The sequence below is a fragment of the Orbicella faveolata genome, unplaced genomic scaffold (assembly GCF_042242905.1).
Source record: "Orbicella faveolata isolate gen_17 unplaced genomic scaffold, um_ofav_v1 contig_1, whole genome shotgun sequence".
In the NCBI taxonomy this organism is placed as follows: Eukaryota; Metazoa; Cnidaria; class Anthozoa; order Scleractinia; family Merulinidae; genus Orbicella; species Orbicella faveolata.
In genome coordinates, this window is record NW_028301536.1 from 28,066,489 (window position 1) to 28,093,198 (window position 26,710).

A 26,710-nucleotide genomic window follows, 5' to 3' on the forward strand; every position below is an offset into this window, starting at 1 on the left:
GCCACTATATTTGAGATAGGATCGTATGCTGCAGGTAGTGCTCTGTGGGTCTCAGATGATATCCAAAGAGTGACTCTTTGGATATCGACTTGTGTTTAGTTAGGGAATTGGCGAAGGAAGATGAAAACATATCTTTCATTGAGGGCAATGCCAGTGAGATTCAGAACGCTTTTTCTGACCGTCTTCTCAAGGTAAACAACACCAAAATCTATTTGTATATTTCATGTTGGCCCGATCACAAACTGTCAATATAACCAACGGGCTAAAAAGAACTAAAGTTTGCTTTGCTGCAAATAGATCGTGTGTGTCTTGTGGCTCCGATTGGATAAAACCGTCTGGTTGTCTTCACATAGATTTAAGGCGGAAGTATAACCTTGCTTATTTATTTAATTTTTTCAGGCTTGCCCCCATCCTTGGCTTCTTTAAGAAGATGAGCACCACCATATGAACATAACCCTGGACTATTTTGACAAGTTCTTACTTAGCCGTGACTGTTTGTGTAGAAGACGCAACACCTCACTGTACAACTGACACTGGAATGGGTTTACTTGAGGATATGGGTTATGAAACTTGGGGAGATGTAAAGCTCAATGCTATGAAAGAGTTTATTTCCAAGCACTCTAATCGATACATGGTGGATACGTACTACAATGACTTTTTTGGGTAAGTGCTTCTCTAAATTTCTTTCATTTTCTGAACAGAATGGTTTTGTCTACGGTCTCTTTTTCCTTGAATCAAGCATTCACCCAACCAACCAACCAACTTTTCAATCTATAAATCAATCAATCAATCAATCAATCAATCAATCAATCAATCAATCAATCAATCAATCAGTAGTCAGTCAGTCAGTCAAACGATCCAACAATCTTTCCGTTTCTTCCTATCCTTCTTTTATTTTTTGCTATAAATTGCAAGCAACATAAAATTCGCAATGTTTGGAGAGTGTATGGAATCCAAAGCACGATATGGACTCGACAAATAATACTACGATTATCACTAAATGTTAACAGATAGCTGCAACAGCGTATGCATATGCCCAATAAGAAGAACCATTTAAAAAGAAAAAACCATTTGTTTTAGTTTTTAATCTTAGTTAGCTTACCGCATAGGTTTTTGTCCTTTTTATTGTATTTTAGATTTTAATGTATTTCAAAGGTTTAATATTTATTTTCTCAGAGGACCCTCCTGAAAACCACCTCTTGGTGATTGGAGGCCTCCTCTTAAAATATTATGTATTATTATCATGATCATTATTATTATTATTAACGATTTGACAGTTATATTTTTGAAAGGGTGAACATTTGTTTATTGTGACTTTTCAAAGTGCTTTTTCGCATCCAGTTCTCGTCAGCACCCCGTAAAATTCTCCTTGTTTTCTCTTTGTTTTCTAGATAAAATGCATCGTACAACTGGAATGGCTACTGGAAGCGAGTATAGCATCCCATTGAGGAGTTTAATGGAATCTCATCTAGCTTTAGGTTTTTGATCACCAGATATTAGTCTTGTATATTTTTGTTGCTCCATAGCAAAATATTTTTTCCTTGGTGTTGCTATCGGGTTGTTGTTGTTACTTTTCAAATAAGGTAAATGAATTATGACCTGTGTCCACTTGTGTTCTCTTCTGGTACTTTTCTGACCTCTTTCGGTTCCACCTGAAAAATATAATGCCTTCGTCACCAAATACATGTATCGTACTATAACCTGATTTCTCAATTTCTCTTGCATCATGGAAACCCAAAAGCACTTGATTGCTACGCTTACCCGCTTTGATGACAAGTTGGCAGCTTCAATGGTGGAACCAGACCCGGTTGGAACTGTGTTGCCGTCTTCATTTCTCAAAAACAATATCTGCAGTAAATCCAAGAGACAAAGCAATGCAAGAAGCGTTAAAACTCAAACAAATTTTGTAATTTGATATAAAAATTGTTCGTTTCTTTACATCTCTTCCAACATAGTTTTCCCGCTTTTTGTGCAATGTTTTTGCGACGTATTTTGCAGGTCGGAGGCGCCTGACAGATTATCATTGCCGAGTTGCTTTCCTAAGCTTCATTTGTTTAATGGTACATCTTCTACACATAGAGACAGTAGGGCCATAGTTTTCTGCGCTAAGTGCAGCAAAGATTAGCATGAACTGAGCAACTTAGGACTTTTCCTACTCAGGACAGTACAACAGTACAACAGGACATTACAACATTGATCAGAATTAAACCGGGCCTTTCAGTCACATTTAATCCGGAACCAATGTATCTGCAGCTCCAGCACACTTCCTTATGTTAAAGCGTAAACTACTTTCTTCTTTCCGATAAAAAGTATTTCGTTTCAGTGTATGATCTTCCTGGTGAGGGTAAATTAAAGAAAAAAAAAATTGTTACTGACGTTTCCACAACCTGAGCGGAAGTCTTCGTCAGTGTCATGTTAGTATCGTACCCACCAAAGGGATTAGGGGGCAAGGATATGACAAAGGTTACAACTGAAGTAAAATAACGACGATCGAGGATACCAGGCTTTCAAAGTAATCCAACACCCCAACCCTTTTACTTTTGTTTTCATACTTTCACTCACCTTCGGAACAAAAACGAAACAGAGTGTAAACGTGGTGCAAAATATCGTGAGGAATGATGTTAGAGCAAACTGGACTGTGGGTTGGTCAAAGACAATACCGAGGATAGGAATCACAAGAATACAGGGAATAATGACGTTGTAAACCGATAAACCAATCAACTTGCTGTCATTCAATGCAGAAATATGCACTTTACGAGTTTCCCATGCCAAATAAGCGCCGAATACTAACAACAGACCTGTGAGGTAAACAGTAACAAGATATTTAGTCATGTACGTCAGGATAACACGAAGAAAAGTTTCACATTCTAGTACAAATAATTAATCAGGTAATTTTTTTCATGTATTCACTGCATCTTTACTGAAAGTGACCTTACCAAGATTTGCTTTCATTTCCAGCTACCTTACATACTGTTCAAATTTTATCGCAGAGCAACATCTTTTTGACTAAAACCATGCGAAGGTGCATGCGCTACAATAACGTTCAAACGAGATAAATAAATCCATTCCATGTTTTCAACTCCCACCGCCAGTGTTGAGAAGAAGAGAATGGTCCAACGAAGTAAACTTTAGCAGCTTTAACACGTACTAACTAAAGATGGCCGCCAATCTCAAAACAAGAGCCAGTGCCATTCCAGTGCATATACATAACACGATGCCGCAAGCACTGCCTGCTGGCGCACACATTTTCTATCAATTTCAGTTTTACCTTTGTATCCATACATGCAGGCCTGCCATATTGTCATATGTTTGCAGCTGCACATTGTGACATAGGGCTGTATTCCAGTGTCATCTTCAATTGACACCTTCATAACAAAAAAAGAAAGCAGTTTAAAGGAGGTTCAAAATTCGATAGAATGGTTTAAGGTCCTAGTCCACATTGAAAAACCTCCTTTTAGTCACTCGGATGAAACTGTTACCTGTGAGCTCTTAGCTGAAAAAATAGCGAGACTATCAGCTTTATCCGAGCAGTATCGTGCGTGATATAAATTTCCTGGCCAGTTGGAATTCTACAGTGAAAGCGGCATAAGTAAGTTTACCTTCAGCGTCATATATTCGGTTTTACTTGTCAATGGATCGACCAACTGCCACGTAAGGAGAATTATGAAGTCAATCAACAGAAGAGCAGCAACCATACCAAACAACTGGCGGTCCCTGATGATAACCTAAAGTATTAAAGTATAACTCAGCAATACACTTAAAGACTAAATAAATAGTTTCGCAAAGTAATGTCTTTCTCTCAGGTCTGTCTGTCCGTTCGTCTGAAGTCTGTCAGTCTGTCCGTCAGTCGGTCTCGTTCTATCAGTCTGTCGGTCTGTCAGTCAATCAGTCTGTCACTCTGTCAGCCCGTCAGTCAGTCTGTCTGTCTGTCTGTCTGTCTGTCTGTCTGTCTTTCTATCTGTAACATTATGTAGTATTTAACCGTACCAGTTTTATATACAAATTTAAATGAGTCAATTTGATGTTTCAGTTTTGGATACAATCTGTCTTTAGACTGAGACAAAAGGTAGTCTAAGACAGTCGCTTCGCAAAACAATCAGTATATGAGCCTAGATACAGCAAAAAACAAGTAACTCGTGGAATAAACGGTGGTAAAAACTAAATAACTTCAAATCCAATAATACCATCATTGGCCGCCATTTTGGATTTGAAGGCTGGATACGAGTTTATCACAAATGGTTTTTAATGTCAGTAATAGAAGAGAACCTAGCACTTGTAATTACCCTTTTCGTATTGTTGGTATTTAGAAATATCACGTGAACTCTCCAGGTCTTGCTGAACATTGCTCCAAAACCCAGACTAAATCCAATGGCCACAATCCATAATTCCAGCTAAAGAAGCAAATCAAAGCAATAATGATAAATCCTTGAATATTACAAAAAAAAAAAACAAAAAAAAAAAACACAGTTCAAAAAGTGTCACTTCTTGTAAAAGAACATCCTAGTGAACTTAATAGGGCATCACCTTACGCAAACTTTCTCAATTCACTTGCAAAAATTTATTTTGTAATTTTGCTATCTTTGGTGCCTTACAATTTCGTGAATGTTCATTTTTTTAATTATCCGTTTTAATTGATTGTTTGGTTTTTGAATGCAAAAGGCAAAAACGATAGTAACATGTAAGTACAACATAATAATAATAATAATAATAATAATAATAATAATAATAATAATAATAATGGCATTTCGGGCAGTATATCCACAGGGTGGCTCTTCGCCTGCCCGATGCTAACTAAATTAACAATTGTAAAAAGATTAAAAGATATCTAAGAATTTATATCTATATGATAACGAGATAAAATTGTGTTTTAAGATATGCTAAAATAAATAAATGAATAAATAAATAATTAAAATTATGCCAGATGTTCTAAAGCTCTCTTAAAAATAATGTTTTTGGTGTCTTTACAAAATTTAATATAGTCTTGGCAGCACCTCACGTTGCTGGGCAACGTGTTAAATAAACTTGCAGTCTGGTCCTGTAGAGTATTATTAATTAAAGATCTCTCTAACTGAATGCTGTTACTAGATCTTAAGCATCTTTCGTGTTGAAATACATTAAGTTTCAGATAACTTGGCCAATATGGGTTGTGAAGGGCTTTGTGAGTTGCCTTAAGTAGGTTCCATTCGCGTTGTTCCTTTACGGGAAGCCATTTGAGTTTCGTAAGGATGTCTTCGGATGACACAAATCTACCAAGCACAAAACTAGCTGCAGCCTTTTGTACTCTCTGGAGACGTTTCATTAAATAATCTGGGAGTGAGTGGTATACTATGTCATTATAATATAGCTTGCTTAGAACCAGTGCCTGTGCCAAATTCTTTTTGATATGGAAAGGCAGGATGTTCTTTAACTTCCTTAGGGTTGTTAGAATAGCATAGCAGGACGCTGCTACTTGTCTGACATTTCCTTCCCAGTTCAGATGCTCATGGATGTGAGACCCCAATAATTTAGTGGTGGTCACTCGTTCCAAGGGGATGCTGTTGATTGTGATGTCGAACTTTTCAGTGTTTAAATGATGGACCTTTGATAACTGCGGAGTAGATAATAACATCAGCTTAGTCTTGGAAGGATTAATGACTAAGTTTGCTTCACGTGACCACGCTTCCAATTTGCCTATACTTGCAGAAAGTTCAGTTAGAGTTGATTGAAGATCTGCTGGTTTGCACTGTGTGTACAATGTGGTATCATCAGCATATTGATGACATTTAACTCCGCGTACATATGACTGAAGGTCAGCCACGTAGAGATTGAAAATGAGTGGCCCCATGATAGAACCTTGAGGTACGCCGAAACTCACCCTACAAAGCTCTGACGTTTTGTCGTCGACTTGCACAAAGTGTTTCCTTCCTGTAAGATATTGGATCGTCCATTTAAGATATTCCTTGGAAAAGCCCAACAGGCTGAGCTTTTCAAGAACAGTCTTGTACTTGATGGTATCAAACGCCTTAGAGAAATCGGCTAGTACCATGAGGGTAACTTCTCCTCGCTTCATGGCGCGAATAATGTCATCTCTGATCCCTAATAGAACAGTAGTCGTTGAGTGTCCTTTCCTGAAGCCTGAGATATTCTCTTTTAACAGGCAGTGAGAATCAATGTAATCGATGACTTGGTGGTGTACGAGTCTTTCAAAAACTTTTGAAAGGACCGGAAGTATTGATATCGGTCTCATGTCTGATACACTGAAGGTAGAGCCACTGGTCTTAGGGATTGGGGTTATCCTCGCAACTTTCCAAGCGTCGGGAAATGTTGATGTGGCAATACAGGAATTTATCACGTCTGTCAAAGGTCCTGCAATCAGGTCGGCTACAGGCTTTAGGAACTTAGTTGGTATTTGGTCAGGTCCTGTCGATGTATCGGAACGAATTAATTTGATTTCCTTGAGGACCTCTTCATATTTAACGTGGCGCAAAGTGAATGATCTTTTCCCCATCAGGCATGGCTGCAAGCTATCAACAAAGTTCAGTAGGTCTTCTTTTGCGTCAACACCTGCATTTCCGGTGGTGCGTTGGGCAACTTCTGCAAAATGCTTGTTAAGCTCATTGACATCCAGACGTAAAGGCTGTGGACATGGGTTCAAAATACGGTGTATAATACGCCAGACCTCTTTCGGTTTCGTTGATGATAATGCCGTATTGATGAACGATCGTTTCGCCTCTTTGATCGTTGTTTTCAGACGATTACGGACGTCGCGAAAAGCTTGCCAGGCATCGGGTGTTTTTAACGAGTGTGCCTTGTGTCTTAGTACATTTCTCTGATTTTGAAGACCTACAATTTCCTCATCATGTAACCAGGGAGCTGGTGGCCGTGTGACCTTTGTGCGTGTCAGTGGAGCGTGTCGCTCAATACAGTCAGAGATGAGTGTAGTAAACATCTCTAGCTTTTCTTCAGGATCATCTGTTGCCTGAATGACACTAAATGGAAGGGATGTAAAGTCGCGAATGAACTCTTCTTCCTTGAACCCACGCTCTTTTCGAATCATTTTAAACCTTGGAACAAAGCGCTCAGCACGAATGTTGAGGCACGCGTAAGGTGCATCATGGTCGCTCACATTTGAGCATGGAAGAACATCAACATGTGTAACACGCTTAGGATCATTTGAGATTATGTGATCAATCAAGGTCTCACTGTGAGGTGTAACTCTTGTTGGCTTTTGCGCGTGCTGTGTTAGGTTAAACGTGTTCAATAAATCTGTATACTGTTTTGTCAACGGCGCATTTGGCTTCAGCACGTCAATATTTAAATCCCCAGTAACAAGAAATAAACCGTCCCACGAAGTTGACAGATCCGCCAACATGCTCTCCATTTGGGACATCCACTGTTGGGTATCTAGTATTCTTGTGGATCTGTATATGGTTCCCATTAATAAGTGACTATGTTTATTGCGTCCTTGAATTTCAAGCCACAAGTGTTCTAATTCAGGGTATCTTGATTCAATATCCATACGCCTTTTGTACCTTACACTTTCTTTAATGTATGCACCAACGCCTCCACCTTTGATTTTATCTCTGTTCCTAAACTCATTAGCATAGCCAGGAATAGTTACATGGCTAAGTAGTTGTGGGTTGTCTTTGAGCCATGTTTCGCTAAGCATGACCACGTCAAAACCATATCTTTGAATGACGAGGAGTAGCTCGTCGAATGTTGATGTCATACACTGCGTGTTGATGTGCATAAAAGAAAGTTGTTTTTGTCTCGCAATGAGAGCATCGAAGTGGCGGTCGGAATTCCAATGCAAATCACTCGCAGCATCATCTGTCGTGTCCAGAGCGACTAGATCTTTTACTTTAAAGAAGGGAAGCTCAGATAATGTACAAGTACTACATGTCCAAATGCCAGGCTGGTTAACTTTGATGATTTTATGGAAACTGGCGTTGCTGTTTACACAGCGAACATGAATTAAATCATAACACTTATCGCACTGAAGATGTTTATGGTTTCGCTGAACTGGCTTTGAGCACTTTGGGCATTTGGCAGTAAATCCGCTTTTTGGTTTTAGGTTGCTCGAAGACGTATCCAACGCGGGTCCAGGATGCGGATGAACGTCCCCACAAATTAGTATCGCTGAGGCAGTAACATTGAATGATGCGGTAGAGTTGTGATAGTAGAGTGGGCGACTCTTAAGCCATTTGCATTTCCTCGTGGTTGATGTCGGCGAATTTCGACTCCATTTGATAGGAGTTTCGATGAAACACCGATTACTTTCGATTGAATTCACCTTTAGGTCCGACTTGTAGGTAGAAATTTCAATATTCAGAGCCAAAAGAAGCAATAAAACGAAATTAACTTCGGAGACTAGGAAGACGCGTCTTTCCATGACCACACCTTCACACCCCCCCCCAACAAAGCGCTCAGCACGAATGTTGAGGCACGCAATTCTCTTACGAGCAAACTCATAGACAAAAAGGGAACTATGCAAGCGGTCATATGCGTGGATTTATGAAATAACTGATTGTTAAATACCTGGCATAAAATGCTATCACCCTCCTTTTTCAAACCAAACAGTATACCCGCGATGTAAACAAGTATGCAACCGATTATAATCAAGTTGTTTAGGTTAGGTGACGACATTTTGATATATCTGTGGATAAAAAAGAATAAATTTTTCTAATGACTTACACGTCTCTTTAAACATCTTAGTTAAAACAACTTGAAAAATGCTATTGCACTTTCCACTGCTAACTTTTAGTCTTATAATTGCGTAAGGGGAATAAAACGTACTGAGCAATAAAATTCAAAAATGAATGAAACAATCGTGAGCTTTTCCTGTTTAAAATTAATAGTTTGTCTTCATAATCGTAACTATGACTATGATTTCCAAGCATGATCATCTGAGACTATTTGAAAATTAGTCATAGAGAAAGCATATTGTAAAGATAAACCACATGCATGTGCTAATATATTTTACCTAATATTTTGATTGTAGATATTGAATGTGAGAAAACCGATGGCCATCAGAATGCCAAGACTAGAAACAGCGAAGACAAACCAAAGTATTGCTGAATGGACTCCTTCAAACTTTTCTTGTATTCTCAGTCCATCGACGGGAACTTTGCCACCTTGAAAACGAAATGAAAAATAATTAACAATTAGACCCGTAGCCCGCAAGGGCTACGGCTATAGACCCGTGGCCCTTGAGGGCGAAGGGTCTAATTGTTTTAGTATCACCCAACTAGACGGACAGAAAAGGCAAAAGTTAGCAAATGCAAGTTGAAGAAATATTTATTTGGGAATAAAACGAAAGAAAGCGTCACGCTCGATTGCGCCAATTTCGCTACTCGATGACTATTACTAATAGTCCTCTAGTAGCGTAGCCAATCAAAATGCAGGATTTGCATTAGTCCACTAGATGGGTGATACTAAATCGAAATTAGGTAAGCATCTCGAAGAACAAGCATCTTATCCTATCAACGTTCAGCATTTGAATGAAAGGTCATTTCCCTCCATTATACGTGATTATATTTCATGTTTTATTGATAAGAAAAGAAAAGTACCCTTCATTTTAGGGTTAGCGTATTTAATACTGCTTATTGCATACACCGAATGCAAATATGGCGGACCACTTGGTCGGCGCCCGGGACGAGTCGCATGAAAGCGAGGCTAGTCAGGCTTTGATGTTTTGTTTTGACAATGCTTCTCCAGAAAAGTCTTGCTTCGTCGTCGATCTGGTCTGTTTTATTTAGCTGTGGCTACGAGCTGCTGTGTTTCTGAACGCCACGAGAAGGGATATAAATTTTCCACCGTTCGCCTCTTAAGCTTAGGGAAAATAGTGGATCAATGCAATTCGTTGAGACGGAGGAAAGGAGTTCACGATCGCCGCAGGAACTAAAGTTTATTCGCTACATTTCACATTAGATCTTGGAAAAATCGTATAAATGACGAGCTTATGTGGTGTCTGGCGGTGTTCCAACACGATTTACATGGCCAGTACCTTCCCCAAACTAAAGAAAAGCTCCTGTTGAAAAACATCCTCTGTCTCAAAGGAAGAAGTTGACTTCGCGTCCACTCGCACGGAATCGCACGAAACAAATACTACGGTGTAATAACCAAGCGAATGAACTTCAGCTGCCCCCATCGTTGTATCCAGTGAATGCTTTGAGCCAAATGAGAACGACTTGGAGCTAAATGCGGTCGTTTACACATTTTCTAAGATCTCTCAGCCTGAACGAACAAACTTTAACAGTTCCCTCGGCGATCGTGAACTACTTTCCTTCGTCTGTTTTCCCCGAGAGGCGACCGCCGAAACGAAAGAAAAAAACACTTTCTCTGCTGTGGAAGATTTCAATTCCATCTGGTGGCATTCAGGAACACAACAACTTATAGGGAGGGCGAAACAAAAACAGACCAGATCGACGGCGAAGCAAGACTTTTCTGTCAAAACAAAACATCAAAGCCTGACTAGCCTCGCTTGCATGCGACTCGGGTCGGGCGACAACCGAGCGGTCCGCTATATTTGCATTCGGTGTATTGTGGACACCAAATAAAATACAAAAACTGTTAAATGGAACAGTAAGCTTGTTAGAAAAATAACAATTGGTAAGAGACTGTGGGGAAGTAGTTATTTCCAAGCAGAAATCCATCAAATGGCAGGGATTTGAACTCGGGACCTGGAGTTCAGCGACCTTACGAGTACGGTTTTATATAACGTATATCTCATTTAACTTTCTCTCGCCCTCGCGTGTACGTGTACATCATGATATTGGATGTAATAGAATAATTTGCGAGCTCCCGAGTCAAATATTCTCAATGCAACAGGTTAACGTCTCACCGTCCCACTTGTAATTGCTCGTGCCATCCTCTTCTAAAGCATCATTCTCCATGTCATAGAATGCAACCCTCCTCTCGGTGTTCTCTAAGACACAAAGCCCAAAGTTGAGTGTCACGCCACAAGAAGCTTCAAGTATAGTAAACGGCGAGGGCAATAATTGTTCACCATTGCATTGAACAACTTTGCTATGCTCAACAAGGGACTTACCTTGTATCTGTCGGACCTCAAGTTTGGTTATCCGGTCGTGATTGCTGTCAAATTTTACTTGACCCTAAAAACAAGAGAAGTTGGCTTTTATGTGACAGTCCAATTCTGAATAACCTGCCCAACTAAAATCAGCCTGTATAGATAATCAAACGATTTTGCTTGTTCAATTTGGAATAAATAAGCGCCCATACATTTTTTCGTGTAAATCGCTCGTGCAATTTTTTTAGTCTTTACTTGTGTTTATTTATTTCAAATTTGCTTGTTTTGTTTTGTTTTATTATTTCCTCCATTCATTATTATATTACAAAGATATTTTTTTATATTACAAAGTCATTATCATATTACAAGACATCTTTCAAGATATTTGAAGATATTAAATAAAGCAAGAAATGGAGAAGGGCACAATATAGTAAGACTAATTAAGGCCCTTAAAAGACTGTATATTACCATTTTTTTAAACACAAGCATGCGCACAAGAACGCAACACACACACCATGACGGCAATCAACTAAATTTAATACTGAGCAAAATAATTTTTTAAAAAGCGCCTTTTTAAAGAGAAGTTTAGATGAAATACTACGAACAGAAAGAGGGAGGTCATTCCAATAGTATTTACCTATAACGGTAGGGCAAAACTTCTTATTTTTATCCTAAAGTGAGGAACAAATAATTGTTGGGTAGATGCACTTCGTGCAGAATAACTATGTTGCTCAGATACGAGAGATATTGGAAAATTGCAAGGCTTATTGTCACTGATATGTTCATACATCAATAAACGTATATAATTTAACAATATCACGAAATTCAAGTAAACCTATATTAACATAATGAGGAGTAATAGAATCTTGTAAAGGAACATCGTTAATTATTCTAACTACTTTATTCTGTAACCGAATAAGTTGAAATAACGGGCTGTCATAATTATTTCCCCAACGGAGACATCCATGTGTAAGATATGGGTAGACAAGAGAATAATAAATATAGAATAATAAACACGTGTAACTGAATAGAATAATAACTGAACAAGTGTAACTGAGTCAAGCCAGACTTGTATTGATGCTAACTTTTCGCTGCACTCGAAATCATTTGATGTGCCTAATTATACCAAGTTTGAGACTAATCTGCTAAAACGAAAAGAAACTGCATCCACGCTAAAAAGGGCTAAAGTTTCTTACAAGCCCTTGAAATGTTATGGCCAAATGTAAATTCACGATATTTGTTCCGTTTTAATGTGATTTTTTTTTTTTTATCGTTCTCATTTGTTTATCTTACGTGGAAGAACATATTCGATCAATCTTTTATTTTATCATACCCGTTACTCTCGGGTAATAAGGCATAACTTACCGACATTCCAGCAAATGAAATTCTCTTCATAATGTCGACAAATACTTTCCTCACGTTAGACCGACTGTAATTAAAGTCATTCAATGTTAAATTCTGCTGCTCCAAGATATCAATAGAAGCGTTGAGTGTCAGTGCGCATGTCCAGGCGGCGTCATATCCGTAGGAAGCAAACGTGTTTTCTTGGTATCCAGACGCGTTCAGACGTACAAGATAATTGCTGTAGAGCTCTTGAGGTGTCTGAAATAAGTTAAGACAAAAAACTGAATTTTTGTTTAATAGACATCCCGGTGATTCCTTCAGGTGCGATTGATTTTAAGTAAAAAACAACAACAACAACAACAACAACAACAACTTTTATTATTAAGTGCAAATTATATTTTAAATGATTTTTTTTTTTTATTAAACACTATTGAACTCTCCTCAGACCAATACATTTCAACTGTTATTGGCCTCAGTTTAATAACACCTTCCTAGACTCTGATCGTTCTGATTATGAAATGGATGGCAATTTGTAATTTCTTATTTGATTCAGATCAGAAGTAATGGAATCCTATTCAAGTGCAGGAAGGTTGCCACTAAATAAGGTTTCAGTTCCCATAATCAATCTCTCCACTTTTCCTCAACTGAAGCTTATTTGAACCCTGATTGAAACAAAGGCATACATCTTTTTTCAGTTACTGATTTCGTTTTACCCTCATCCTTGGTTTGACTACGGATAACTAATGTTTTAATACTGTTCAGTAAGCATTGATTCAGTTCACTTATCTTACATATTCGGGATAACACAGGTTTTCGTACAATGGACGCCTGACGTGGAAAGAATCCTACAACACCCTGAGTATAATCTGTCACTGGGTGCAGTTAAAATAACTTTACTTTTGAATGCGATTTGGCTTGCAGAAGACCTTGCCATCTATTTAAAATACTGTACCTTGCCAAATTTAGTTGGTCCCGCTATTGGACTGATTTTCAATTCTCCAGTTCCGATGTTGTTACTTAGTCCTTTTCGAACTTGTTCTGGCGTACAGTCAACAAGGGGACTCTGTAGTTTCCACCAGTTGTCCTGATTCCGCCCTGAGATCAAAATCCACACATACTTGGGCCCATACATACCTTGCTTGAACGCCTGAAATTTACGGCAAACGGACATAAATAGTAAAAAAGTAGGTAGGTACGTATACATGAAGGTCGTTCATCATACAAGCTGAAATTGCGTTTTAAAGCAGTTCAGTCACGGTATTTTGAGTTATCTTGGCCACGCACAAAATTACCTTTAAATCGAAAGAAACCGAAAAATAGTTGTTTACTGAAATATAAAACACCAACGAGATAAAAATAAACCATAAAGGAGCAAGGATGGTTAGGGATGGAGAAGATTAACAAGGATTACAAACGACGAATTCCAAAAATTGAAGATGCGCAAACCGTGACGTAGCTCCTTTAAGCTGCGTGAGGAAAACGGATGGTAAAGTCTTAAGTACCATAGGCTAAAAAGAAACGTGCAAATAACTGAACTGAATATAAATTAGAAAAGTAAAATAAGGCAAACCTCACAAAAGTTGACGTAATGTTGATCTGGGTAGAAAAATGCAAATATGATACGAGCATCTTTTTTCTGTAACATAAAATGACATTATCAGAAAGGATTGAGACTATCAGATTTCATATTTTTGAATAGGTTGGTAACTTGGATATTTATAGTTACACCGGTTTTCTTTGTTTCCCACACAGGATCACATCAGTTACCAAGTGCAAACCTTGGCGCATCGGTGTCTCCCGTAGTTTTTCACACGAGTAGTTTCTGTATTTGACACCACGGGTCTCGTGTAACTTATACCCAAAGTTCTCATTTCCCAAAATGCTGACCAGAGTCACCCTCGTAAAATGTTAGGATTCTCCAAGCACTTAATTGTTATTGACAAATGGAGAAAACAGAAGCTTGATCTGCTTGATAAACTCCAATACCTCGTCATCTTAAACTCAAAAAGATGACAACTACAAGAGCACCTTTTTAATGAGTCACAGGGTCATGTGTTACCTCTCAGGTTTGTGTCAATCATACCTTAAGGTTTTCTATTGCAAACTTTGGATGATCTTTGTAACTCTCGTAAGCAAGGACAGTGAAATTAGCAGCCTTTAGCAAGTCAACCAGAGAATTGCTGATTCCCGTGAAGACGTCGTTGTTTTGTTGTAAGATGGCAACTTTGTTCCACTTGAACCGCCGCAAAATCGCAATTCGCCCCAAGTTGGAAAATTTCTCTGACGGATTTATCCGGAAGTAAAGAGGATAGACCGATTTTGAGGAGAGTAGAGGTGAGGAGTTCGAGAAGCCAATCTAAGGAAAGAGAAAACGTCAAAATGTAACGAGAAATCTAACTTGAAAGTACCTGAGCTCCTCAAATGTACGATGTCTCTCGTTAGATCTTGTCAAAAGTCTTTCTAATTAAATTTGTACCTTAACTTCTTGTAAAAATTATCATTTGCTCTGTTTAAACTCCCTCTCTCCTCAAACTTGTCCGTTTTACCCTAATTTTTTAAATCTTATTTATTTCCCTGTAATTGTAATTTATTTTTTCGTTTGTAATTTACTATGTCTATTATTTTTATTTATTTCTCCGCTCCTTTCTGGGGCCTCACCTGTACCGAAAGTTAACTAATTTTGTAAATATGGGGGCCAACTAGAAAACCGAATGGTTTATTTGACGCCCATACTTTAACTTTAATATATGTATGATCAACTGAAAAGGTATACAGTAAACATAAAAAGCTGTAGTTTTATCTGTAAAGGTAAATTGTCCGATTCAGCTAACCCAGGATTAGCGAGAATTTTGATTTCAGTTTTGTAACTTTTCGGTGAAGTTTTTGGTTTACATTGTTTATATGAACGTGAGTAATCTCAAACTACGCAAAACTAAGCAGTCAAAACATTTTTATACAAGAAAAACTGAAACTCCAGTTAACTTTAATCTTGGGTTAGGGTTAACCGAGGGTGAAAATGCATGTAAACCCGCTTGGACTGTCCGCATGAGAAAAAGTCTCGTTACAGGGTTGGTTACTTCTAGAACCTCCAGGGATTTCAGAAATTGAAAGTGATCTGAATAAATCTTGATTGGGATTACCTTAGGAATAAGGCCTCTATCGGGTATTAAATCCTTTACCCTTCATCGTATCTTACCGTATTATAAGTGTGAAATAAGCAGATGACCTGCAGCTCTTTAAAACTTCTATTTTGATTCGTTCTCGTTAATCTGCACCTCTTTCGTTTTTAGGGTTAGGGGCATTGTTTGTGTTATATACCTATTGTTTCGTCATGAAGACCCTTGTAAACTGTGCGTGGTCGCCCATTATAAGTGTGAACGTACTGTATTAATGCCGTAATGTAGTGTATGTAGGTCTAGCTTAGCTGAATAAATTTGTTTTGCTGCTATTTATCTGACCATGGCGGTGCCCAGCCTGAAAGCTCTTGCTACATTTGATTACCCCTCACAAATACATTTGATTTCTTTATGGCTTGATACTTCTTGATATTTTATTACTTTGGCACTTTACCTTATAAATCGTATGTAAATAACCTGCATAGCGTAAATAAAGAGTTGAATTAAAATTGAATTACTTCCTAGTAGTATTTACCTTTCATTCATAAATTTGCAATTGTAAAAGATTACATTGATGTTATCTACTAATAATTTTCAGCGCCAAGCATTTAGTAGCAGTGTTATTAAACTTACCTGCACAACATTCCAGTAATGAATAGCCTCTGCCACCGGTAATGCTGCTTTGGAACATCCGGGACCCAAGAACATAAGTTTTGGTTTCCCGGATGAAATATATTCCAAGGTTCTTCGGACAGCTTCACCAACGTTGCACTGTAAAAGGTGAAAATTTAAGTAAGAGGCTAAAGTGATCTATGTCAGCAAATGGAACTCAATATCCATCAATATCCATCAATGAAAAGTCTCTCCCTTCTTCCTCCATTTGTTCACAGGGGCATGGATCATGGGCGCGACTTTTGAAACGTCAGAAGCTAAATGAGATATTACGTAAGAGGAAAAGCAAAAAACATGATTGTTCAGTCAAAATATCTCTACTAATGTTCTGAGGATATTCAGGGCTGTTCTCATGAGTTTACACAGGCACGAGTTTTTGATCTCAAATTAAAAACTGAAGTTATCACAATTCACTTTCCCTTGAGAAACTCACTTACTACATTATTCTTGGTTCTCTGCGGGAATTTCGTCATTACTGGAGAACATGGTCTTAATTATAGCACGCTTTCGATTAAAAATGTAGGGAAACCTCGGTGGTGGTATTCTTTAACTATGCCACAAATATTAATAACGTAGTCTATGGATAGCATTTTTGCAGAAACTTTTCTCAACTCTTACTGACTTTTCTCAGCTGTTAATTGGTCGAAGCAATACATTCAAGTTTAGGGTTTAAGGTTTTTCTTTATATACACGTAAAATTTGTTAAAAGAACGTGAACTAAGTTGGAATGATTATATATCAAGGAAAGACGGAAACAAGGTTTTCATTGAGAACAACAACAAAAAAAGAAATTATAAAATTCTACCCCAAGCTAAGCAAATTACAAGACCTGAAGTGTCAAAAAAATGTTTCAAGCGTCCGTGGTCTCTTCGTATCGTTCTAATCTTTCACAGTTGCAGTATTACAAATAGGAAAACTGTCCACAAATCCACTACACGAGCGTACTTCTTTCCGTTCTTCTTCTTTTTTTATATTTGTCATGTCCAGTAGTCGTCACGACGAGAAAAGCAAATACAATTAATTCCTGTCTAAACTCCATGTATTCTACGTATTGTCTAAATCAAAATATCATTCTTAGCGACAAAAATATTGTGACTGAATTATAAGAAGACTTTCACTTAAAGGTGCCCTAAAATTTTTTAAAATAAAATAATCATTTGTTTTACCAACCTGAGAATCCTTTATCAAAAGTTCTAAATGGTAATCCTTTAGGATACCGGAGCTGTTGTTTATTTCGTCAATGGCCATTTGAACAGCGGGGATGATTCCAGCCGAATTCCATCCACCACGACTAGCATCGATACCAAACAACCCACCAATGTAGAGCGTTTCTTTCGTTTGACAACAACGAGAAATAACAAGAAGCAGAAAAACGTAATGGATTCTTGTGTTGCTCATCACTATTTCCTTTGATACACGACGTGCAAGAGCTTGAGTGCTGTTAACAAATGACGAAAGAGCATTGTCAAGTGGAAATTTGAAGCTGACCAAATACTCTCTTTAAATTGAAAAAAACTTGATGAAAAGGTGCACCTGCTAAAAGGTGTTGATTACAAAGTCATCACCTCGTTTGTTGGAGAGTCTCGCTTTCGTCATTTAAAATACACAGTGAAATAACTAATCATTGATGGCTTTTCTTGGACATTAGCGCTGACATGAAAAAGCTTTTAAATTTGGCTTAAAATCATTACGCAGCTGTCTCAGTTTTAATTCTAACCGCTCCAGGGAAAAAGCCATACAAACTGAAAAAGTGAATTTGCTGAAAGCAATGCCTGACTAAACTTTATTTGAGAACACATCAAAATTAAGCTCATCTGTCTATAAGTGTCTTGCTTAATTCAAAACAGGACAAATGCCGGTGTTTTTCTCCTTTATACCTGATTGTTAGTTGAGATGTTCATTGCAGTTTATTTTTATATCACGTAAAGTCAGTTGACTTTTGCTGCTTGTCAGTTAATGAAATGTTAATTTTTATCTTGCTAAGCCGATAAGAAAGTTTATTGCCCATCTTTTTGCTGTGGTAAACCTTTTATTGCACGGAAAAGAAAAAAATAATGGTCTATAGGAAAATTTCTGAATGTAACTATGCTCTCTCCTTTTTCTGAAGCCTATAAGATAGCATCTCAAACAGCTCAATGTATATTACACAACAAGCACTGTCTGCAGTCATGAATTTTTAAGAAAAGCTGAAATTAAAAGATGGAAGAATAATTAAGCTAATAATTGAGCTTTCAATCCAGCTTGGCACAAAACCCTCTTTATAACAAGTGTTCATGTTTATTAAAAACAAAATAAACTGATTTTATAAATCACTTCGTCGAAAATATAGCTCTGCTTACTGCAGCCATAGCTCTTTTCGTTTGTGAATAGTAACTATAGAAGAAAAATTTCTGACAGCTCTAAACTAAGCTTTTCGAGTCAAGCTTCTACAACCAACCTGTCTTTCCTTATCTAGAAGATGAAGTTTCGAGCGACAGTGTTTCTCGTAAATCCCCGAAATAAATATAATCTACAACGAACGGTGTATCTCTCTACTCTAAGGGATAATTCACATCGGAATATTTGCATAATTTGTGTTGTCATCATTGAGAAAAGACAGTTTATAGAAGCAATCAAGTTAAGCCATGAGCTACCTATTAAACAAGGGTTATTATGTAGGTTACTGAAGAGTTATCTTACGGCAAGTTACAAAACCCGAAAGCGCACGAAATTGTGCTTGTTCATGTTTGACAGAATGGTTGATGCAAGGCGAGCAGCTCACTTATACCACAAATCAATTCATTGCTAACTTCTGTGCGCTTTTTTTGTTGCCTGTATTTGCTCTTTAAAGCACAAACGATTTTATCCAGTAAGCCTGACTTCAAAATAAGATGTTTTCAAATGCATTTAGACACTACCTTCAGTGAAGTCGCTCGTAGCTCGTCACAACGCGATAATATAAAAAAAAAAAAATACAACAACAACAAAAACTAATATATACTGCATGGTACTATGATACTATGATACCTAACTTTTTATCGAAATTATCCTTATCCTTATCCTTAATTATAATCGAAATTATCTTTTTTTCCAATTCCTGTCGGAAATAGAAAAAGTAGTTGCTTTTTATCTAAAAATTGACCTGATACAAATCCGTGAAGAATCAGTGAAAATTTGCTGCAAACAAAAATTAAATAAGCCAAAAACAACCAAGAACATGGTCAGCTTAGCACAACAGGTGTATCGATGATATTTTTTGTCAAATATTGATTGGTTGGTTATATATACTGTTTTATGCTCTAACCAATAAGACTGAATATGGATATAATGATCTTCTTTTATGAAGTTGGCGGCTGAGTAATCCCAGCTTTGTTTATAATTTATAGTTTTATCTGCGGTTCTTTTCTCCGCAGTTTCCTGTTTGTACTGTTCAGGTCTTTCTTTCTTTCTTCTCTTGACCAACTTTTACTTTTATAATGTAACGAGTCGAATCTAAACGGCGTTTTATAAAACACGTCTGTTCAAATTGGAGAACTGGCATTCAAGGCTAACAAAGTAATCATTTGGAATGTCCAAGAACTGTAGATAATATTAAATGAGATGATTATCGTCATCGATCGTTCAAGATGAAAACCTTCTGCTAGCGGATTATAACCTATTTGGGACCTTTTGTTTTCCTTCGACTGAGCAATTGTCCGTCAAATTAACATCATATATATGTATGCCACACACGCTCCACACAAACAAGATGAATAAAATTAAACCCCCATAATGGCTTGCTTTCGCTGGAATCGTTCTATAGGTATTTTAAGACATGGTACCCAGCCCTTCGGCGGATAATATTTGCACATGAATTGCCTATATGCTTTCGTCAGTGGAAGATGAAAATGCGTGTAAAGTGCGTTGCGTCGCAGAAATGTGTGACATAAAATGTGAGTTAAAAAATATGTGATATGCGTGTCACAATATTGGCTACCCCTTCAACCTCGTTGCCGGGACTTTTCGGAATCTCTAAGGGAAAAGCTCTGGGAACGAAGTCAGCTACTTCTAGACTCTTTCGAGGTTTCTGAAGGCGGGATTGATCTAAAAACACATCGAGAGAAATGAGCTTAAGAATAAGGCCTATATGGGTATTTAATCTATTACCCTTCACCCTATCTCGTTTACTATGAAAACAATGATTATGAGGTACGTACCGCTGTACATGTCGTAGATTTAATTTCATCTCTGTTGCAGAGCTAAAATAGATCACTGTGACCGTGGAATATTTTTATGCGGTTTTCTTCTATCTTTCGGCGCATCACGTCGCCGCACAGATCAAGTCTTCAATCAGATCGATCTCAATCAGATATCAATCAGATCAATCAATCAATCTTTAATCAGATATCACTTTATCTAGAAACTCTTGTTCAAATAAAATAAAAGCCTTCCACGTTTACCGCATGACAAGAAATTTATAACCGTAAAGTCTGGGTCAAGTCGCCGTATCATGTTTAAAATTTCGCACTCCACTATATCGGTACATTTTCAATAATCCTTTGTAAGCTTCGATCTCAATTATCTGTCAAGGCTTGTAAGCTCGCTTTCAACCATGTGGTAGCTCATGGTAATCTTGTTACACAGGCAGACGGAGACACTAGACACTGGCCATACGGGTAATTCCTTCCTAAATCAGGTTCGAGTTAGGTCACCGGCCAAACTTCTCTCTTGGAATTTTTAGACGAAGGCTACGCTGATTTTAGAAATCCATAACAAGAGTAATTCTCTTCTGTTTTTCAGAAAAGAGCAGAAATAAACCCTGCGCCTTTTTCTAAACATAATTTTAAGCATATGCCATTATAGCGGAGCTCCTGCTCGCCGAAGACGCGCGAGCAGAGCACCATTGGTAAGGAAAATAATTTGGTACTCCATCGAGCTAGAAAATTCTGGTTCTCACGTGACTGTCCTTACGTACAACACTACGTCCGACCGTATGCTAGCCCAAATGATTCACGAGGACTGCTTTCCATTATGCCAGAGCGACCGGTCAGAGACCAGCGGCACTAAGCGAGGAAAATTGTGCGACAGTTTCCGATCAAACCAGGCCAACCGAGAAGAATGGCTAATAATAATAATAATAATAATAATAATAATAATAATAATGATGATGATGATGATGATAATAATAATAATAATGATAATAATAATAATAATAATAACAATAATAATATAATAATAATTTATTTTTAATACATTACATCAGTAGAATCTCAATGCTCTTACAAAAATAATAATAATTTAGGATCCAGTGAAACCTTTACAATAATTAGTTATAATGTAGAAACTAAACAAAGAAGAGGCTGACATGCTCAAAGATTAAATAAAAAAGGTTTCAAGTCTGTTTTTAAAAATATCAACGAATCGGACTGGGCGCTCCTCACGTCTAACTGAAGGTTTCTGATAACTGTTGAACTGTTGTTTTCATTTTAAACGAAGCTTCTTTATAAAGATTCCTTTCATTCGGCCATTTTTCATTGAAAATTTTATGCTTTAAAAACGAGCAGTATTTGCTCCCATACGTAGTAATTTGCGGATTTTGTTTTTGGAGATTAATTCCTCGTTTTGTTTGTTCAATTCATTCGGTTTGGTGAAACACCTATTGTGAATTTCATTACAGGTTATTGGTAAAAAGAAAAAAATGGTTAAAAGTTGCGTCCGATAAAAACATAAGCTAGCAGAAGATGACTGCAAATCCGTCGTTAAAAACACATTTCACGACTTATAAATATTTAACCTGAACCCACCAAGTTTTTTTTTTTTATATTTTTGGATGTTTTCCGGTTTCTGAACTGTCGTTTCTTGGGTTTATCTGGGATGATAATCTATCTTAATCTAATTTTCTTTTAACATTTCTTTCATTCGGCCATCCTTGAGAATTTTGTTCTTAAAACTCTCACGTAATGATTTGTATTTTCGGTTTGGTGAAATGCTTATTGGTGAACAGTTTCTTTAATTAGATAGATAGATAGAAACTTTATTAGGAATGTCATCAACCACCTAGCTGGGGAAAAACTCCCCTACTAATACGGAGGCATAACAAAAACGAGTTAAATAGTAAAATTTAAATCCAAGTTAAAATATGTTATGAAACTATGTACAGTGGATTTTATTTAACAAATAAAGAAGCCCCGACTGTGCTCTGTACTGTTGTAAAGCACGCAGGAAGCGGTAGAGCACGAAAGAAGTGTAGGGGAAAACACGAGACGTAGTCGAGTGTTTTTCCCTACTTCTTGAGTGCTCTACCGCTTCCTAAGTGGTTTACAACAGAACAGAGCACAGTCGAGGCTTCTTTATTTGTTTTATGATAAAGAATCAGATAATTTCCCCACGCATTCGGCTGAATTTTCAAACCAAACTTTATTTTCCAAACGAGGAAAAGTGGCGTCAGCCGTGCACTGTTCTCTGATAAAGCACGCTAAAATAAGCCAATCACAATCCTTGTTAGAATTGTTCAAATAATTTGATTGGCTAACGAAGCGACAGCTGTCAATCACAAACTGGACTTCAGCTAAGCTTTCAGTTTCGAGAAGTTTGAGCGGCTTTCGAGAGAAGAACGATGCCTTCAAAGTTCGCTTTTAAGTTAATTTTTAAATACGGATCTCAAGGCAGGTAAAGGTTTATAGTCCAGAGGAATCCGGCCGTATTGTGGCCCATGAAAACGAGCACTTTTCCAGTGGAAATTACGAAACGCGGAGCTCAAAGCTTGTGGATGAAAATGCGAAATGCCGGGTTGAATTTGAAAGGAGCTACAGTTATTTACGGCTTGTAGCCGCATGCAGCAAGATTGTCCGAACTAGCGTAACAGTTAGAAAGACTTAACGGCTCCCACTGGTTCTACTTCGAGCACAGAAGAGAATATCAGAGCAAGTTTTGCACTGACCACTCGTCGGTTTACTTCGCTGAGATGACCGGAGAACGAGCGTTACTACACTGCATGTAAGTGTTGTTTGAGCAAATGAGCATTTTTAATTGTAAATTTACAAAAATAAAGCTTCTCATCATAAACAGAGACAGTTCAATTGTTTTCTGTCGTTGTTTTACTTCTTAGTATAATTTCTGCCTTCGTAACAAAATTAATGTCTTTATCGAAGCACTGTTTAGGTTGAGAATTTGTGTATTTCGCTACAGCTGTACATGTTTTGTCGGCGGGAATCTAGCAAAACTTGTTATTTTAGTTCAGTTTTAACACTACTTTTGCTAACAATGGTCTCTGTGAACCATATTTACTGCAGAAAAATAGCTCGCTTCCAGTGCGTTTGTCTGAGTCACAGGGGATGTTTAATTTGGGTCAAATTTGTCAAAATTCCGAAGCAAAAATTTGGAAGCTAACTTACCGTCATCAACCCGTGCTCTGTTCTCTGATAAAGCACGCTGTTTCAGCCAATCAGAGCGCGCGTTATATGGAAACTTTATTATAAAATACAATAATACATACTTAAAAAGATTCTTTAGGAGGAGCAGAGCGGACAGCCTCTGCAGCCATCATCTAATAATGCATTAAAGGTTATTGTATGGAGTAGATGAGTACTTTTTTATGCGAGGTCCGATTTTAGGCTTGGCTAAATCTATCTATTTTTACTCTTATTTATCATGTCAGCTGTTAACAATCTAGAAAGGAATTAACAAAACCTGAGGGGTTCATTGAGAAAACAAAATTTAGTCTATAGCAACAATTTAATTCTATCAGAGTGAAAATACTTCCCTTCCGTTATCATAATTTTGCAATTTCTAAGGGAATTTTTAAAACCTATTTATCTGGAAAACATAATTTCTCGTGATTTCTCGCCATGAGATTACAAGGTTATTTTTCTGACAAATAATTTTGGACTTGTCAGTCTACTGTTTAAACAAAAGTAATATTCTGTCGGTGGGTTGGAGGCCGACTATCAGCCTTTTGATAAATATATTTGATTTTTCTATGACAAACACTCGAAGTTGACCAAGAGTTGAATATGGATGCGTAAATGTCATTAAAAACAACATGAAGAATTCTACTTGGAAAACCTCTTACATACGTTATTAATCTATGAGCACTGGAGAAAGATCAAACAAACTTGGAAAATGCGTGCCCACGACAAAATGATAAGTTTTACAAAAAATAAAGAAGTGTGAAATTAAAGTAAGATAAATAAATATACAGCAGGTGCTTGCGATGTTTTATTTTGGAAAAGGCGACGGATCCGCATCAACACCAATTGAGAAGTATTTCCGCGAAATTAACGTTCGAATGCTCTAAAATTTGTCTAAAATGATTCCGAGAATCAAGATTTTTAAAAGGTTTAAAGTGCCAATCTCGATTTTGTGTTCAAGACCGGCTTAGAAATTTGAAATGAAAAGTTACATTATCTCTTTCATTGGCGGCACATAAACTGAATCTCGAGACACTTTAGCTGCTAAACTTCATGAAGAAAACTCTTAACTGCTGGATTTTGCCACGTGATTTCAAACAGTTATAGAGAATTTTATCCCGTTTGACATTGAAAAACGCTAATTTATATACAAAAATGAAATAGCTTACCTTTTTCACCCTAAACTGGGGTAGTAGAGTGTGCTTTTGGTCGGCTAAATTCGTTTTACCACAAAACAAAGCAACGATAATGTTTTACCGCTAAATATATTACATGATAGTAATTTTCATTAGTTTGTCAGCTACAGTAGTTATCCAAAATAAGTAAAATGGTCTTTTGTTCTTACTTTCTCTCATGTCTCACATAGTGGTAAATATTTACCTTAGGCTTGGTATATAAATAATTTTGGGTGGGATGAAGAATAAGATAAGAATATTGCGAAATGCAAATGTATACAGTTTCAGTTATATTTATTACCATTGCTTTTATGATGACATGTGATCAAATATTATAAACAGGGAGCTTTAAAGAGAAAAAGTTCCTTGCAAAGTGATAAATTTAATACCACGAAGTTAGGGGAATGGCTCTAAATAAGTTGACAACTACATGGCTGATCCTTAACAATTCATAGTAACGAAGCATGTCTTTTTAAGCATGTTGCCATTAAAGACTATAACAATTAAGAACCGAATCAGTTAATGGTGCTAGAGATTTCACTTCCCAAACAAATATTAAGCAAAGCAATTTAACAGCAGGAATGCGCGAAATTAAATGTTTTAAAGACACCCTATTTCACATTAAGTTTGTAATTGCAAGAGAAAAGTGCGCCCAAAACCTCTTAGGTGTCATAACTTAATTAAAACCATACGTTCAAATTATCAGTTCCATCGGAAGAGCGGCACAATTTGGTGTAGAGAATCAAACAAACAACACATGACAGTTCAGCGCAGCTTTGCAATTACTCCCTCCCAGAATAGCACACAAAGGCACCTTCAAGCAGCTTGACCACATAGAATGGTAAAACAGCCGAGAGAATGAATTTTGACAATTTCGCGGTTCTAAGAATCACTAAAAAAAAATGGCTCTGTAAAAGTTAAGGACGTGAATCTCATACAGAATCTGAAAGTTCAGTAGAAGTTAACATCCGCTTGTCTGGTCTCCTGTTTGTTGTTTGATTGTTTGTTTGGTTAATTATTGGCCTTACCTCACGTATTGCAGGCCGTACTGGCATTTGCATTGATCGTTTTTATTTTTTTTCTTCGTTTAAATTACTAGAGCATACTTACTTCCTTCCAAGGATAGACGTGTTAGTGGGCAAACTATATTTCTTCCTCTCGGCAACCGTATGTTCAACTGATATCCTTTTTTCCTGCCAAGAGTGCATTTGGGAAAATTCAAACTCAGATGTAAAATGCAAAAGCCTATTTTGCGTTTTTCTGCGTGGAAACTAAAACCGAAGTCCTCACTTTTGATTGAATTATTACATAGATCCCATTCTTATATATAGGTATTGATGAAATCCCGGGATTATTCTTGTTCCCATAATGTGTTTTTTCGTCGCGCGAAGTGAAGATGCTGTTTTTATCTTTGACATGTGAGAACATTGATGTCGTCATAGATACGGAGATCTCAGCCAATGATATTAGAGCATCCCGAACGTCATTAAAGTTGAATTTGACATTTTTAGCCCAGAAAATAACATCTTCTTGAGAAGCAAGCGTGCTTTATCGTTGCTTTTCGTTAAAACGATTGTCAGATATATTTAAGCATTTTCGATAACAATCTCGACCGCAGTTAAGGTGACCACTGTTTTTTTTAATGAATAAATAACCTAAGATGTCTTAGATTTGGATGTTTATCCATATCCATATGATAAACAAACATTAGGTGTCCGCTTGGGATAAAGTTGAATTTTTCTTGCACTGATACTATCTGTCACTCACTTTGTTTTCCTTGGGCGAGAAAAATCTCCATCTACATAATTCTGTTACGCTGGATTTCAGTATTGCTTTCTTTAAAAGACTGGTGTATGTTAAAAGAAAACGCGTTCAAAAATTAAAACAGATAATACGGTAAGTCGTTTGGAATTGAAGATGCGTATTAACCAGGCGTTGACACAAGAAAATTGTGAGTTCCCGCCTTAAACAGTCAAAGAACCTGAAACCTTCCACACACTCCTTAGATAATTATGCTGGAATTACTCA

At 37.3% G+C, this 26,710-nt stretch overlaps 1 protein-coding gene across 2 annotated transcripts; it reads right to left on the reverse strand.

Annotated features, from left to right (window-relative positions):
* Nucleotides 1–591: 591 nt before the first annotated feature.
* On the reverse strand, nt 592–26,117 carry LOC110041029 (gamma-aminobutyric acid type B receptor subunit 1-like). 2 transcript variants are annotated; one of them, XM_089299006.1, is made up of 17 exons: nt 25,793–26,117; nt 17,311–17,578; nt 16,102–16,239; nt 14,436–14,708; nt 13,923–13,988; nt 13,305–13,499; nt 12,374–12,610; nt 11,030–11,093; nt 10,823–10,906; nt 8,963–9,113; nt 8,518–8,635; nt 4,284–4,391; nt 3,600–3,725; nt 3,269–3,365; nt 2,563–2,798; nt 1,762–1,848; nt 592–1,652 (listed from the first exon to the last, which is right to left on the reverse strand). In XM_089299006.1, the coding sequence occupies exons 1-17, from the start codon at nt 25,888–25,890 to the stop codon at nt 1,593–1,595; spliced, it is 2,406 nt and encodes an 801-aa protein (XP_089155132.1). In that variant the 5' UTR covers nt 25,891–26,117; the 3' UTR covers nt 592–1,592. The 2 variants fall into 2 exon arrangements, with proteins under 2 accessions (XP_089155132.1, XP_089155139.1); XM_089299013.1 differs by lacking the exon at nt 25,793–26,117 and adding an exon at nt 24,677–24,842.
* Between the last annotated feature and the right edge of the window lie 593 nt (nt 26,118–26,710).

Bases quoted from the DNA above. Each gene is read 5' to 3' on its own strand.
- LOC110041029 (XM_089299006.1), bottom strand. From the start codon at position 25,890: ATGCACTCTTGGCAGGAAAAAAGGATATCAGTTGAACATACGGTTGCC. The intron at 13,989-14,435 runs GTATGATTGACA...TTTATGTTACAG, and splicing joins TTGCAATAGAAAACCTTAAG to AAAAAAGATGCTCGTATCAT. The intron at 4,392-8,517 runs GTATTTAACAAT...TTGCTTCTTTAG, and splicing joins GTGATAGCATTTTATGCCAG to CTGGAATTATGGATTGTGGC.